Source organism: Symsagittifera roscoffensis, chromosome 2 (assembly GCF_963678635.1).
Source record: "Symsagittifera roscoffensis chromosome 2, txSymRosc1.1, whole genome shotgun sequence".
NCBI lineage: Eukaryota > Metazoa > Xenacoelomorpha > Acoela > Convolutidae > Symsagittifera > Symsagittifera roscoffensis.
The window spans coordinates 52,014,123-52,028,528 of record NC_087063.1 but is presented as its reverse complement, the minus strand read 5'-3'; the positions used below and the strand labels follow the sequence as shown (position 1 = coordinate 52,028,528).

The following is a 14,406-nucleotide window of genomic DNA, read 5'->3' as shown; positions in this document are numbered from 1 at the left end:
TTTTGAAAATGCCGCATAAATTTTTGACCACCGCGACTGATTTTTTGAGCCACGCAACTAATTTTTCGACCGCCGCGACTTATTTTCCGACAATGTCGCGACTAAAATTTGACCGACGCGACTATTTTTTTTGAGCCCCGCGACGGAAAATTTTTAAACCATGCCGCGACTAAATTTTTGACCGCCGCGATCTATTTTTTGACCACCACGACTGATTTTTTGACTGCCGCGACTTATTTTTCGACCATACCGCGACTACATTTTCGACCGTCGTGACTAATTTTTTGAACCCCGTGACCTATTTTTAGACCATGCCGCGACTAAAATTTTGAAGGCCACGACTAATTTTTCGACTGCCGCGACTTACTTTCCGACCATGCCGCGATCAAACTTTTGACCGTCGCGACTATTTTTTTCAGCCATGCGACTAGTTTTTTGACCATGCCGCGACTAAATTTTTGACTGCTGCGAAAAATTGTTGGATCAATGCGACCTAAATTTCGACCAGGCCGCGACCAATTTTTCAACCGCCGCGACTAACTTTGAGCCCCGCGACTTCTTTTATTGACCGCCGGGACCTATTTTTTAGACGGGACCCCTGCTACTAATTTTTAGACCATGCCGCGACTAAATTTTTGACCGCGGCGACTAATTTTTCGACTGCCGCGATTTTTTTTTCGACCATGCCGCGACCAAATTTTTGACCGCCGCGACTGTTTTTTTGTGCCCCGCGACAAGTTTTTTTGACGAAGCCGCGGTTAAATTTTTTACTGCTGCGACTAATTTTTTGAGCCCTGCTACTAAAATTTAGGCCATGCCGCGACTAAATTTTTGACCGCCGCGACTGATTTTTTGACCTACGCGACAAATGCCGCAATAAACCTTTATTCGACCATGCCGCAATAAACTTTTGAACGCCGCGACTGTTTTTTTTGTGCCCCGCGACTAGTTTTTTTGACCAAGCCGCGGTTGAATTTTTGACTGTTGCGACTAATTTTTTGATCAAAGCGACTTAAATTTCGACCAAACCGCGACTAGTTTTTCAACCGCCGCGACTAATTTTGAGCCCGCGACTATTTTTTTGAGCGCCGCGACCTATTTTTTGACCGCCACGACTGATTTTTTGACCGCAGCGACTAGTTTTTTGACCATGCCGCGACTAAATTTTTGAGCCCCGCGACTAATTTTTTTGACTGCCCTGGTTAAATTTTTGACTGCTGCGACTAATTTTTTGATCAAAGCGACTTAAATTTCGACCAGGCCGAGACTAGTTTTTCAACCATCGCGACTAATTTCAAGCCCCGCGACTATTTTTTTGACCGCCGCGACCTATTTTTTGAGCCCTGCTATTAAAATTTAGACCATGCCGCGACTAAATTTTTGACCGCCGCGACTGATTTTTTGACCTACGCGACTTATTATTTGACCATTCCGCAATAAACGTTTAACCGCCGCGACTGTTTTTTTGTGCCCCGCGACTAGTTTTTTTGACCAAGCCGCGACTAAATTTTCGACCGTCGTGATTAATTTTTTGAGCCGCGCGACTTATTTTTAGACCATGCCGCGGCAAATTTTTTTTACCACAGCGACTGATTTTCTGACCGACGCGACTTATTTTTCGACCATGCCGCAATTAAACTTTTGACCACCGCAACTTATTTTTTGAGCCCCGCGACTAATTTTTTTGACTGCTGCGAATTATTTTTTGATCATGCCGCGACTTTTGTTTGACCATGCCGCGACCAATTTTTTGAGCCCCGCGACTAATTTTTTGAGCCCCGCGACTAATTTTTTTGACTGCCCCGGTTAAATTTTTGACTGCTGGGACTAATTTTTTGATCAAAGCGACTTAAATTTCGACCAGGCCGAGACTAATTTTTCAACCGTCGCGACTAATTTCAAGCCCCGCGACTATTTTTTTTGACCACCGCGACCTATTATTTGAGCCCTGCTACTAAAATTTAGACCATGCCGCGACTAAATTTTTGACCGCCGCGACTGATTTTTTGACCTACGCGACTTATGATTCGATCATGCCGCAATAAACGTTTGACCGCCGCGACTGTTTTTTTGTGCCGCTTTGACTGTCAAAGTTTTGGCGTGGTCAAAGTTTGGCGTGGTCAAAGTTTTGACCGCTTTGACAGATTTTTTGACCGGCGCGAATTTTTTTTCGACCATGCGCGACTAAACTTTCAACCGTTGCGACATTTTTCTTACCATGCCGCGACTAAACTTTTGACCGCCGCGACTAATTTTTTGAGCCCCGCGGCGAACAATTTTTTGACCACCGCGACTCATTTTTTGACCCTGTAGCGACTAATTTTTTGACTAATTTTTCGACCACTGCGACTTGTTTTTCAACCAGGCCGCGGCTAATTTTTTGAACGCCGCAACTAACTTTTTGAGCCTCGCGAATAATTTTTTGACCGTGCTGCACCGAAATTTTTGACCACCGCGACTAATTTTTTTACCGCCGCAGATGATTTTTTGGCCATTACGCGACTAAACTTTCAACCGTCGCAACTATTTTTGAGACCCGCGACTATTTTATGGACTGTCGCGACTCATTTTTCAACCATGCCGCGATTGAATTTTGACCGTCGCCATATATTTTCTACCATGCCGCGGCTAATTTTTTAACCGCCGCCACTAATTTTGAAGCCCCGCGACTATTTTTTTGACCACCGAGAACTATTTTTCGACCATGCCGCGACTAAATTTTTGACCACCGCGACTAATTTTTCACCGCCGCAGATTATTTTTCGACCATTACGCGACTAAACTTTCAATCGCCGCGACTAGTTTTGAGACCCGCGACTATTTTTTTGGACTGCCGCGACTTATTTTTTGACCATGCCGCCACCATTGTTTTGATCGTCGCGACTTATTTTTTGACCTCGCCGCAACATATTTTTCAACCTCCGCGACTAATTTTTCGGCCGCCTCGACTATTTTTTGAGCCCATGACTAACTTTTTGACCACCGCGATTCATTTTTCGACCATGCCGTGACTAAATTACTGACCGCTACGACTATTTTTTTAACCATTACGCGATTAAACTTTCAACCACCGCAACTATTTTTGAGACCCGCGACTATTTTTTGGACTGCTGCGACTCAATTTTCAACCATGCCGCGACTAAATTTTGACCGTCGCCACATATTTTTCTACCATGCCGCGACTAATTTCTTAACCGCCGCGACTAATTTTGAAGCCCCGCGACTAATTTTTTGACCACCGAGAATTATTTTTCGACCATGCCCGACTAAATTTTTGACCACCGCGATTAATTTTTTGAGCCCTGCGACTAATTTTTTGACCGCCGAGACCTATTTTCCGACCATGCCTTGACTAAATTTTCGAGCGACGCTTTTTTTTTGAACCCCGCGATGACTACTTTTTTGACCATACCGCGACTAATTTTTTGACCCCCGCAGCTAATTTTTTGATCACTGCGACTTAGTTTTCGACCATGCTGCGACTAAATTTTTGACCACTTTGACTGATTTTTTGACCGGCGCGACTTTTTTTTCGACCATGCCGCGACTAAACTTTTTATCGTCGAGACATTTTCTTTACCATGCCGCGACTAAACTTTTGACCGCCGCGACTAATTTTTGAGCCCCGCTGCGACTAATTTTTGAGCCCCTCGGCGACTATTTTATTGACCACCGCGACCCGTTTTTGACCCTGTAGCGACTAAATTTTTGACTAATTTTTCGATCACTGCGACTTGTTTTTCGACCACTGCGACTTGTTTTTCGACCAGGCCGCGACTATTTTTTTGAACACCGCGACTAATTTTTTACCGCCCCAGATTATTTTTCGACCATTACGTGACTAAAATTTCAATCGCCGCGACTATTTTTGAGACCCGCGACTATTTTTTTGGACTGCCGTGACTTATTTTTTGACCATGCCGCCACCAATGTTTTGATCGTCGCGACTAATTTTTCAGCCGCCTCGACTATTTTTTTGATCCCCATGACTAACTTTTTGACCATCGCGACTTATTTTTCGACCATGCCGCGACTAAATTACTGACCCCCACGACCATTTTTTTGACCGCGGCGACTTTTTTTGAGCGCCGCGAATAATTTTTCGACCCCTGCGATTTTTTTTTTGACCGCTGCGACTTACTTTTTGACCATTCCGCGACTAATTTTTTAACCGCTGTGACTAATTTCTCGAACGCCGCGACATGTTTTTTGAGCCCCGAGACTAATTTTTCTACCGCCGCGGCTTGTTTTTTGACCATGTCGCGACTAAATTTTTGACCGCCGAGACTAATTTTTTGAGCCCCGCGACTAATTAATTTTTTGATCGCTGCGACTAATTCTTTGACCGCAGCAACTCAACTTTCGACCACGCCGCGACTAAATTTTTGACCGCCGCGACAAAATTTTTTGACCGGCGTGACATAGCTTGCGGCCATGCCGTGACAAAGACTTTGATCCCCCTGACTAATTTTTTAAACGCCGCGACTTATTTTTTGACCGGCGCGACCTATTCTTTGGGGGCGCGACTAATTTTTGAGCGCCGCGACTAATTTCTCGACCGCCGCGATTTTTTTTTTGACCGCCGCAACTTATTTTTTCACCATGCCGTAACTATTATTTAAACCGCCGCGACTATTTTTTGAGCTCCGATACTAATTTTTTGACCACCACGACTTATTTTTCGACCAAGCCGCGACTAAGTTTTTGACCGCCACGACTAATTTTTTGAGCCCCGCGAATAATTTTTTAACCGCGGATAATTTTGAGCACCGCGGATAATTTTTTAACCGCCGTGACTAATTTTTCAAACGCTGCGACTAATTTTTCAAGCGCCGCAATTAATTTTTTGACCACTGCGACTTATTTTTCGACCATGCCGCGACTAAGTTTTTGACCGCCACGACTAATTTTTTCAGCCCTGCGGATAATTTTTTAACCGCGGATAATTTTGAGCCCCGCGGATAATTTTTTAACCACCGTTGACTAATTTTTCAAACGCTGCGACTAATTTTTCGACCCCTGCGACTTATTTTTTCACCATGCCGTGACTAATATTTCAACCGCCGCGACTATTTTTTGAGCCCGCTACTAATTTTTTGACCACCGCGACTTATTTTTCGACCATGCCGCGACTAAGTTTTTGACCGCCACGACTAATTTTTTGAGCACCGCGACTAATTTCTTAACCGCCGTGACCAGTTTTTCAAACGCTGGGATTAAGTTTTTAAGCGCCGCGACAAATTTTTTGACCCCTGCGACTTATTTTTCGACCATGTCACGACTAAGTTTTTGACCGCCACGACTAATTTTTTGAGCACCGCGACTAATTTCTTAACCGCCGTGACCAGTTTTTCAAACGCTGGGATTAAGTTTTTAAGCGCCGCGACAAATTTTTTGACCCCTGCGACTTATTTTTCGACCATGCTGCGACTAATTTTTTGACCGCGGCGACTAACTTTTTGATCAATGCGACTTAAATTTCGACCAAGCCGAGACTAATTTTTCAACCGCCGCGACTAATTTTGACCCCGCGACTATTTTTTCTGATTGCCGCGACCTATTTTTTGAGCCCTGCTACTAACTTTTAGACCATGCCGCGACCAAATTTTTGACCACCGCAACTGATTTTTTGACCGACGCGAATTATTTTTCGACCATGCCGCAAAAAAACTTTTGACCGGTGCGACTATTTTTTTGAGCCCCGTGACTAGTTTTTTTGGCCGTGCCGCGACTAAGTTTTTGACCGCCACGACTAATTTTTTGAGCCCCGCGACTAATTTTTTAATCACCGTGACCAATTTTTCAAACGCTGCGATTAAGTTTTTAACCGCCGTGACTAACTTTTCAAATTCTGCGACTTATTTTTTAAGCGCCGCGACTAGTTTTTTGACCCCTGCGACTTATTTTTTTACCATTCCGTGACTCAATTGTTGAGCGCCGAGACTACTTTTTTGAGCCCCGCGAATAATTTTCGACCATGCCGCGACTAAGTTTTTGACCACCGCTACTAGTTTTTTGACCGCCGCGACTAATTTTTCGACCGCCGCGACTTATTTTTCGACCATACCGCGACTAACTTTTTGACCACTACGACTATTTTTTTGAGGGCCCCGACAAAATTTTGAGCGCCGCGACAATTTTTCGACCAACGAGACTAAAGTTTTGACCGCCGCGACTTTTGTTTTGAGGGCCGCGACTAAATTTTGAGTACCGCGACTAATTTTTTGACCGCCTCGATTAAATTTTGACCGCCGCGACTTATTTTTTGACTGTCGTGAGTAATTTTTCAACCGCCGCGACTATACTTTGACCACCGCGGCAAATTTTTCCACTTACTTTCCGAACATGCCGCAAGTAATTTTTTGATCATGTGACTATTTTTTTGAGCCCCGCGACTAATTTTGCGACCATGCCGCGACAAAAAAATAGACCGCTGCGACTAAAAAATTGATCACCGCGACTTAATTTTCGACCATGCCGCGACTAACTTTTCAACCGCCGCAACTAATTTTTGAGCCCTGCGACTATTTTTTGACAAACGCGACCTACTTTTTGACCACCGCGACTAAATTTTTGACCGCCGCGACATATTTTTCGATTGCCGCCACTAATTTTTTGACCACCGCGACTTTTTTTTTCGACCATACTGCGACTAAATTTTTGACCGCCTTGACTAATTTTTTGATCGCCGCGACCTTTTTTTTACTATGCCGCGGCGACTAAGTTTTTGACCGCGGCGACAAATTTTTTGAGCCCCGAAACTAATTTTTGACTAAATTTTTGACCACCGCGACTAATTGTTCGTCCGCCGTGACTAGATTTTTGATCGCCGCGACTAATTTATGTGCCCCGCGACTAATTTTGTGACCGCCTCGACTTATTTTTTGACCATGTCGCGACTTATTTTTTGACCGCCTCGACTAATTTTTTTTGAGCCCCGCGACTAATTTTTTGACCACCACAAAAAATTAGTCGCGGACCTTGACCCGGGTATTACAAATTGTTTCAAGGAAACATGAACGCCATCTGATGTAATGGGGAAGCGTCTAATTAATTGACGAAGTTATCAATTGTCAAACATCAGATATGCAAATAACTACGCTTTTTTGTCTAGATCTCAAAGCAAAAGAAAAAGTGGTACCTACGGACAAAGTCGTTCATTTTATCAGTATCCAAAAATTTCTCCAGTTTTAGAAGTAAATTTTTCAATAAGCAAACTTTATATATTACCTCATTAAGTTTCCCTTGTCTTCTTCTTTTTGGTGCTTCATTTTGGGCTGAAAAGAGTGAACAAATTGTGGGTTCCGAAACACCTTCAGTCTGCCGAAGTTGAGTTTCTGGTCTCGCCTGGCCGAATCAAACCTGCCAGAAAAAACATATATTTGCTGAAAACCGGTAATTGAAACTGCCAAGCAAAATCCATCCAGAATATATTCAGACAGAATAGATGTCATCAAGTTCGGATTTAGGGGGAGTAGGAGGGTGGGGGACGAGCGGACGCCTCGACCCTCAGAAATTCGACCCACTTACTTTGATATTATTTCGCAACATCCATTTTCGGCGACCAACCATGAAATTTTTCTAAAGGCGCCTTTGGCGCCAATATATACTAATTTTGAAAGGAAGCGCGTATCACAAAAAAAAACAAGTTTTTTTGGTCTAAAAATTTCCGCAAAGTGCTCAAAAATTTGCCTGATCTGCAGAAAATGTTGTCAAAATAGGTCATAATAGTGTTCTGTAAGCATTATAATTCCAAAAATTTTTTTTTTAAAGTTGACCCAATTTTTTGGAATTAGTTTGACCGCCCCCCCTTAAAAATCCTAGATCCGCCCCTGATGGCATAACAACAGATTTCCAAGTAAATATTAACAATTAAACTGTGATATGATAAAAACTGTTTTGTCGAATTTAAGAATTGTTAATCTTTTTTCAATTGTATTCTGATCTTGGCAATATTGAACTTTGATGCAGTTTATAAGGTTTTCATAGTAGTGCTACAATTTATTTTTCAAGACCTCATAATTAAAATCTGGTCAAACAATATCGAAAAAAAAGAAAAGTTGTTGTGAAATAATTGTTCTTAACAATATTTAAAATATCTGGGTTTTTCAACTGTTTTTGATCGGATGTTTTTTTCGATCAACTTCAAAATAAAAATTTGCACATATTGTCAAAACTGAGTCACATATTATGATGATAAAACCCACCTGGATGAGTTTGATGGAATTTCCAAGTGTTCACTGTTGAAAGTCACCCGCGTGTCCTCCCTGGACTGGAGAAAAGAGACTGACTTGCTCCTGGATCTCAGATTGTCCAGTGAGTCCTGGTAACTGCTCCTGGGATGGCCAAACAACTCACTGGAAAAGCAAAAATAAAAAGTTTTTTTTTCTGCTAGGTTAAATACATCATCTATCTAGATGTGTGATGGGTTTTTTTTCCTTAGGATGCCAGCTGTAGAAGCTTGACTCATTATTGCTGAAAATGCTCTGGTTCCAATTATATATTGCAGGCAAAATTCAATAATCTCCTAATGTTGGTTTTCAAAAACGATTTGTTTGAGAATATCAACAAACTTATCAGTATAGTAAAAATAGAAAATGTTTTACAGGCGAATGCTTGAAATCTGTCAAAAGCACGCACCAAAATTGATGTTTTTTTATCGTAATTTCTTCAGATAGTCTCAAAAACGTTTTTTGTCAGTTTTTGTTAACTGAGAATGATTTGAGCATAAAATTTTGGCTAAACAGGCTAAAAACCTTTTCGAATGTTCTCTTGTTGGATGTTCTCAAATTCAAAAAGCATTTGCTCACCTGTATCTAGGTGGATTAATCATTCTCTTTTCCTTTATTTTTGCATCCATTTTCTCAATTCTCATTTTTTGAAATTCTTCCGTCATCTCTTCGATTGACTTCCCGTCAATTGCCACCCGCAAAGGTGACGCTCTTCCTGCTATTTCGAGGAACTCCGCAATTTCCAAGAACTCCCTCCTTCTCGCTTCCATATATGGAGTCACTCCTTCATTGTTTGTGGCGTCATCAACGTGGACTCCTAGCCGACGGTGCAATTGGAAGATCTTCTGAACAGCAGACAGGTCTTCGGAGATCACGGCCATGGAGAGTAAAGGGTAGCCTTCGGAGGAAACCTTTAGACGTGATCGATTACAATAGCAAAAAGCTACCAACAGCACTGATCGAATACGAGACCTCAAAACTAGTAATGCAACTGATAAAAATGGGCTTGCAGAGTTTAAAAACTTTTTACTCTCTCAACACTCATTGTTGACAACTAGACTTTTTATTGTGTTGTAGTAGGTTAAGTGATAGCCGGAGACCTTGAGCGCTTCACAAACATCCCCACCCCCCAACCAAAAAAAAAAGGTTTTTTTTTTTTAAATTGAGAATCATATACTTTTCCACTTTGCTGGCTTCTACTATTTGTAATCTATCGCGTGCCTTTCGTAAGTCGATGTCGTCCCTCGAGTGGTGGATGAGAGGCTGTATGAGGTCACTGTGTCCTGCCAGTGTGGCATGCATGAGTGAGTCCATTTCGTACCTGTCTGGAATGTCTGGATTGGCGCCATGTTCCAGAAGGAGTCTGGGAAGAGAACTGACATCAAAGATGTTCGGATCGACGAGACGCTATTATTAACCAGGATCAAAATCCAGAATCCTTGTTTATATTAGCTATACTTGAGAGACATAACTATTAACTTTTACCCTGAACTCGTACAACTCGAAAATTCTAAAAGGCTGTATAAACAATCGCTTGAAAAACTGTATTCCAAAAAACGCCCCCACACTCGCTTCTACGTAAACTGGTCATTAACTGACTTACTTGACTAAAGAGATTCGTTGTGTTCTGTCCTCTATCAAGCAAGCGTGTGTGAGGAGGCTGGTTTTGCTGTCATCTGTCACATTGGGGTTGAAGCCTGAGTCGAGGAGTCGCTTGAGGTACTGGAACCTTCCGTTGAAAATGGCGTCAAAAAGAACACGCTCTATGCCCATACTGTGGCCGTATGATTTAGACAGAGTCTCCTGGTAAACCATGTTTGATTTGGTTTTGTGTAAGTTTTTAAAAATATTTCAAGAGGAAATTAAAATACAACTGATGAAGAAAAATATGTTAATTATTTACGTTTTTTTTTCTTTATGAGCTTCTTTTGGATAATTAAAAGAATGAATTTACATTGAATGTGTTTCTTTTATGTGAAAGCATGTTTTGTAGACTCAACCACGTCGATGAAAAGAAAAAAATAATCCGATGCGATTGTTCAAAAACGCACCTGTTTTTATGAAGCAAGTTTATTTTGTTTATACATTCAAAAAGAACAAAATCTTTAGAGAGCAAACAATGGTATTAATTTTTTGATGCGGTTTGAGTGGAAAAGCTAAAACCCCGTTCCATAACTCGCTGTTTAAAACAAAATGTTCAGTTTCACATATCGCTGCAAGACAAAAAAATTTTGACTTGTTTTTCAATTTTAATATAAAAACACGCTTAGACTTCTAGGGAGCAAAAAGACCTTGAAGGAGCGGGTGGTGAAGTGACTGAAATCTCTGCTCAACCGTTATAAGGTTGGCTGTAGGAGGCGCAGAGTGATTAAGCCCGCTTCTGGTGGGCAAGTTAGCATATCCCAGACCACGAAGACGGTAATTCTGAGGACATAAAGCAGCGATTTTCGTAGAAAGATGTCCACCTTGCGTTTAGGGGCCGTCGGAGTAGATACCATGGAGGGTAAGTAGCTAACCATAGCCAAAACACCAAGAGGAGAAGAGGAAATCAGCGACAAGTAAAAAACGCTTTTTCTGTACAAGTGAAAGAGAAGCAGCTAGCAACAACCAGACTATGCAAAGTGTGGCAATCACAAGCCAAAATAACCAGTGGTGGCGGGTAAACCACCGAACAAATAGAGAAACTGATGCTTAACACACTTCATCATGCTCTGTCAGTTATGTGTAAAACTCGAGACAAAGAGTAGCTTGGATGTAAGCTTACCAGGAACGAGGGTACCAGAAAATGTATGCGGGAAGTAAACGTAGAAACTGGATTCAATTTAAAACAGGTATTTTTTCATCAAATTATATTCCTTGATAATAATCACTGTAACATATTTAGAACTAACCAATCATGATCCGTGACTAAAACTTATTATCATTTGTAAAGCTGAAACTATTTATAGTTTCAGTCAGAGAACAAATAATTTAACTTAGAAAGCAGTTGCTCTTCCTCTTCTCTATCTTCGCAAGAATACCAGTATATACTATATCTAATGACACTTCAAAATATCAGAGTAAAGTTAGGATCGGCATTAGACTGAGAAGTTGAACAAATCTATCCGGCCGAAAATTAGATAGCGTAACGAACAGACGGTGTACCCTATCCGAAATTACTCTATGAGAAGGCCACCCCGAACCTTACTTATCTGGTGCGACCAAACGAATCTCTAGCAGACCTATACTAATTCAGATTCAGGAACCATAGATCGAGCAAATTGCAAAAACAAAACCAAGACAAACGGAAAATGGAATTAACTTACTTCCACGTCTTAATAAGTCTAATAAAGCCAAGCCGAGTCAATACCAAAGACAAAACCAGGTCACAAAACGGCAAACGCCAAATACCTGCATCGACTAGCGAGAAAAAGCAGAGGATGACGTTTAAACAAATCATCAAATGAACTTGGGGAGTAAACTTTCATACTTTTTTATAAGTTAACAATAAACTTTCACAATATTATATAAGCTGTCATAAATAGAGCCGAAAATTGATTTATAAGGCCGTATATTTCAATATGAATATTATCAAATATTATACGTGAGCAACCTCTCGACAAACAAAACCACATCTAGCTCAAAACTGTGAATCTGCACTAACTTGTAAATAGTTTTATTTTATAAATTAATAATTTAATAAAAAACACCAAATTAAAAAATTATAGTTACTATAAAATTTTAGTTCATATAAAAATGGACAATTTATTGTCTCTTGACGATCATCTCTGTTGTTTTTTTTCTTCGCTTACAACAAACAAAACTTTTTAACATCTGACATAGTTCCGCTACAAGATCTTCACGACCTTTCTTGGATCTTTAACCATTTTTTAACCATGAAACTAATTCTAAAAATGTTTACCAAGTATAATCTATGTTTACAAATTTTAAATCAAAATAAATTTAATCCGATTATCAAAGTTTTCCTTAGACCTATAATTTCTAAATTTTAAATCTTCTAATCTAAATTTATGTTCGTTAAATATCATTATTTTAAGTTTAGATCATCAAAGTTTTGTTTGGATCAATTCAAAACATCAAGCCGACCTCCTAATCTGAAACGTCTAACAACCTCAAATGTCGATTCACTCCCCAACCTTAACAAACGACCTAGGACTAACTGAAAATTTTGATCAAATAGGAACCGTTACAATTAGACTAAACAGAGAAGAACTTCGGTTAATCATCCTTCACTTGAACCACACCTCTTGAAGTGACCCAGGCCTAGAACAAATCTTGACAATAGCAGGCTTTAATTGTATCTAACGATCTAATTGTACTCTATTTATACCTGAAATTTGTGGATTGATTTACTATTTTCCAGCCCCAATCTTATGGCGATCCCCGTTTAGCCAAAGTTAAATATACTTACATATCACATTTGTCTGAGAGAACATCACATTCGTCTGAGAGCAGTAAGAAATCTTCTTTTGAAATGAAATAGCTCTTGCCCTTTCCATTTCTCCACAACAAAATGATCCAAGGATTAGAATACCCTCAGAAAAAAATTAAGAGATAACAGTTTAGGAAAAAAAGTTAATAACTGGATTTTTCAGCAAACATTATAACATTTATGCGATAAGATAAATTAGGAAAAAAACAAGCGTTGTTTTACACAATTATTAAGTTCGAGATACTAGATTCAACTATGTTATAACAACTGACAGACAAAAGAAAGGACATGTCAGATCTAAAGCAATCAAAAAAGAAAACAACTATCTTATACAAAAAAGCCGTTTTTCCAGAAAACCGCAACGCAATTTTTGAATCCGGTTCCACCCCAAAAACCTCCGAGATCTACTTAGCAAGGAAAATTACAATTCAACGATCAATGATTTTTATCTGAATTAGAAGCTACATTAGCATCCTCTATTAAGGATAAACAAAGAAAAAAAACGCAAATAACAAAAAACCAGTAAGATTGTTTAACTAGAATGAACCTTTAAGACATGCTGAAAGTTACACTAACCGTCTTACCGCATAAAAGATGGTCTAGAGCACCAATATTCTTAAAAGCGATTCAACCCATTCATTTGTCATTGATCCTACTAGTGATCCATCAAGAGGGCGAATACAATTTTGCCACAATTTAATCATAATTTTTTTTTCAAAAAAGAAACAGACAATGCCGCCACAGATATCACGTCATAGAGCGGTAAGAACTGAAATAGTTCTCAATATCCAAAAAATTCACTGACCCAGAAGTCTCACATTTAATAAAAACTGATTTACAAAATTATTAGCATGGTTTATAATAGAGTATTTCCAACATAATCTAGGATATATAGAATAATCTCGAAAACAATTCCACGCATACTTGGACAAAAACCAAATGTTTACCGTTATAGCAAACCGTATTTCTAGGTCGGCAATTTAAACAGTTTCAGTAGATAAAACTATGTAAGAACAACTTTGTTTAACAGATACTACTTTTTCAAATTACAACACAATGCTTCACGATATGGCAATAAATAGCACAATAATTTCATCATTCATGAATACACAAGAAAAATTAATAAGAACTACCACGTTGAATCATCAGGACATTCAAATAACTTTACATTTCACCAATGAAGAAAGTGTTCAATAACAGCCAGCAACAAAAAAAGCAAATTAAATCACTAATTCATATATTGATAACGACACCACATATTGAAAACAATACCGCGGTTTAACGTAGAAAATAGCAATCAACCGCTAATCCAACAGTTTTTCCTAATTTTTCTCAAATCGAATGTCAATTATAGGCTCTTTAAATAACCCAAAATCCACATATGGAAGAGTTTTTGCAAACCACAACTGCGATTTTTCAACTATGCCATAAAAAACTATATTGTTCAATCAATAGCAAACAACGCAAACACAATCCTAAGAGCACAATTATAATCGACAACTACCTAATAACTCAAGTCAACAATCTGTGCAGCTTCATGATCAAAGAAACAACCCCACAGTCGGCACTGAAATTTATCCATTTTTCAATCAGGTAAGAACTACAAGTATAACAAACAGTTCAATAGAATTTAAACACACTGCTCAGAAAATGAAGATTTTTTAAATAAAAAATCAGCTAAAGTAACAGAAACCCAATCAACAAAAACATCAATGAAAAACAAAAGATCAGTCAGATGAAATT

At 39.6% G+C, this 14,406-nt stretch overlaps 1 protein-coding gene across 4 annotated transcripts in view; it reads right to left on the bottom strand.

Annotated features, from left to right (window-relative positions):
• LOC134839612 (uncharacterized) overlaps nucleotides 1-10,297 on the bottom strand; it is a 35,600-nt gene extending 25,303 nt beyond the window's left edge. For 2 of the 4 annotated variants that reach the window (XM_063855218.1, XM_063855219.1), the window contains exons 1-5: nucleotides 9,835-10,247; nucleotides 9,453-9,594; nucleotides 8,811-9,142; nucleotides 8,208-8,357; nucleotides 7,231-7,362 (exon numbers count right to left, since the gene is read on the bottom strand). In XM_063855218.1, the coding sequence (XP_063711288.1) occupies nucleotides 7,231-7,362; nucleotides 8,208-8,357; nucleotides 8,811-9,142; nucleotides 9,453-9,594; nucleotides 9,835-10,046 (968 nt within the window). In that variant the 5' untranslated portion in view covers nucleotides 10,047-10,247. Of the gene's footprint in view, nucleotides 1-7,230; nucleotides 7,363-8,207; nucleotides 8,358-8,810; nucleotides 9,143-9,452; nucleotides 9,595-9,834; nucleotides 10,248-10,282 lie in introns of those variants that run through there. The other 2 variants (XM_063855221.1, XM_063855220.1) reach the window with 2 other exon arrangements.
• Between the last annotated feature and the right edge of the window lie 4,109 nt (nucleotides 10,298-14,406).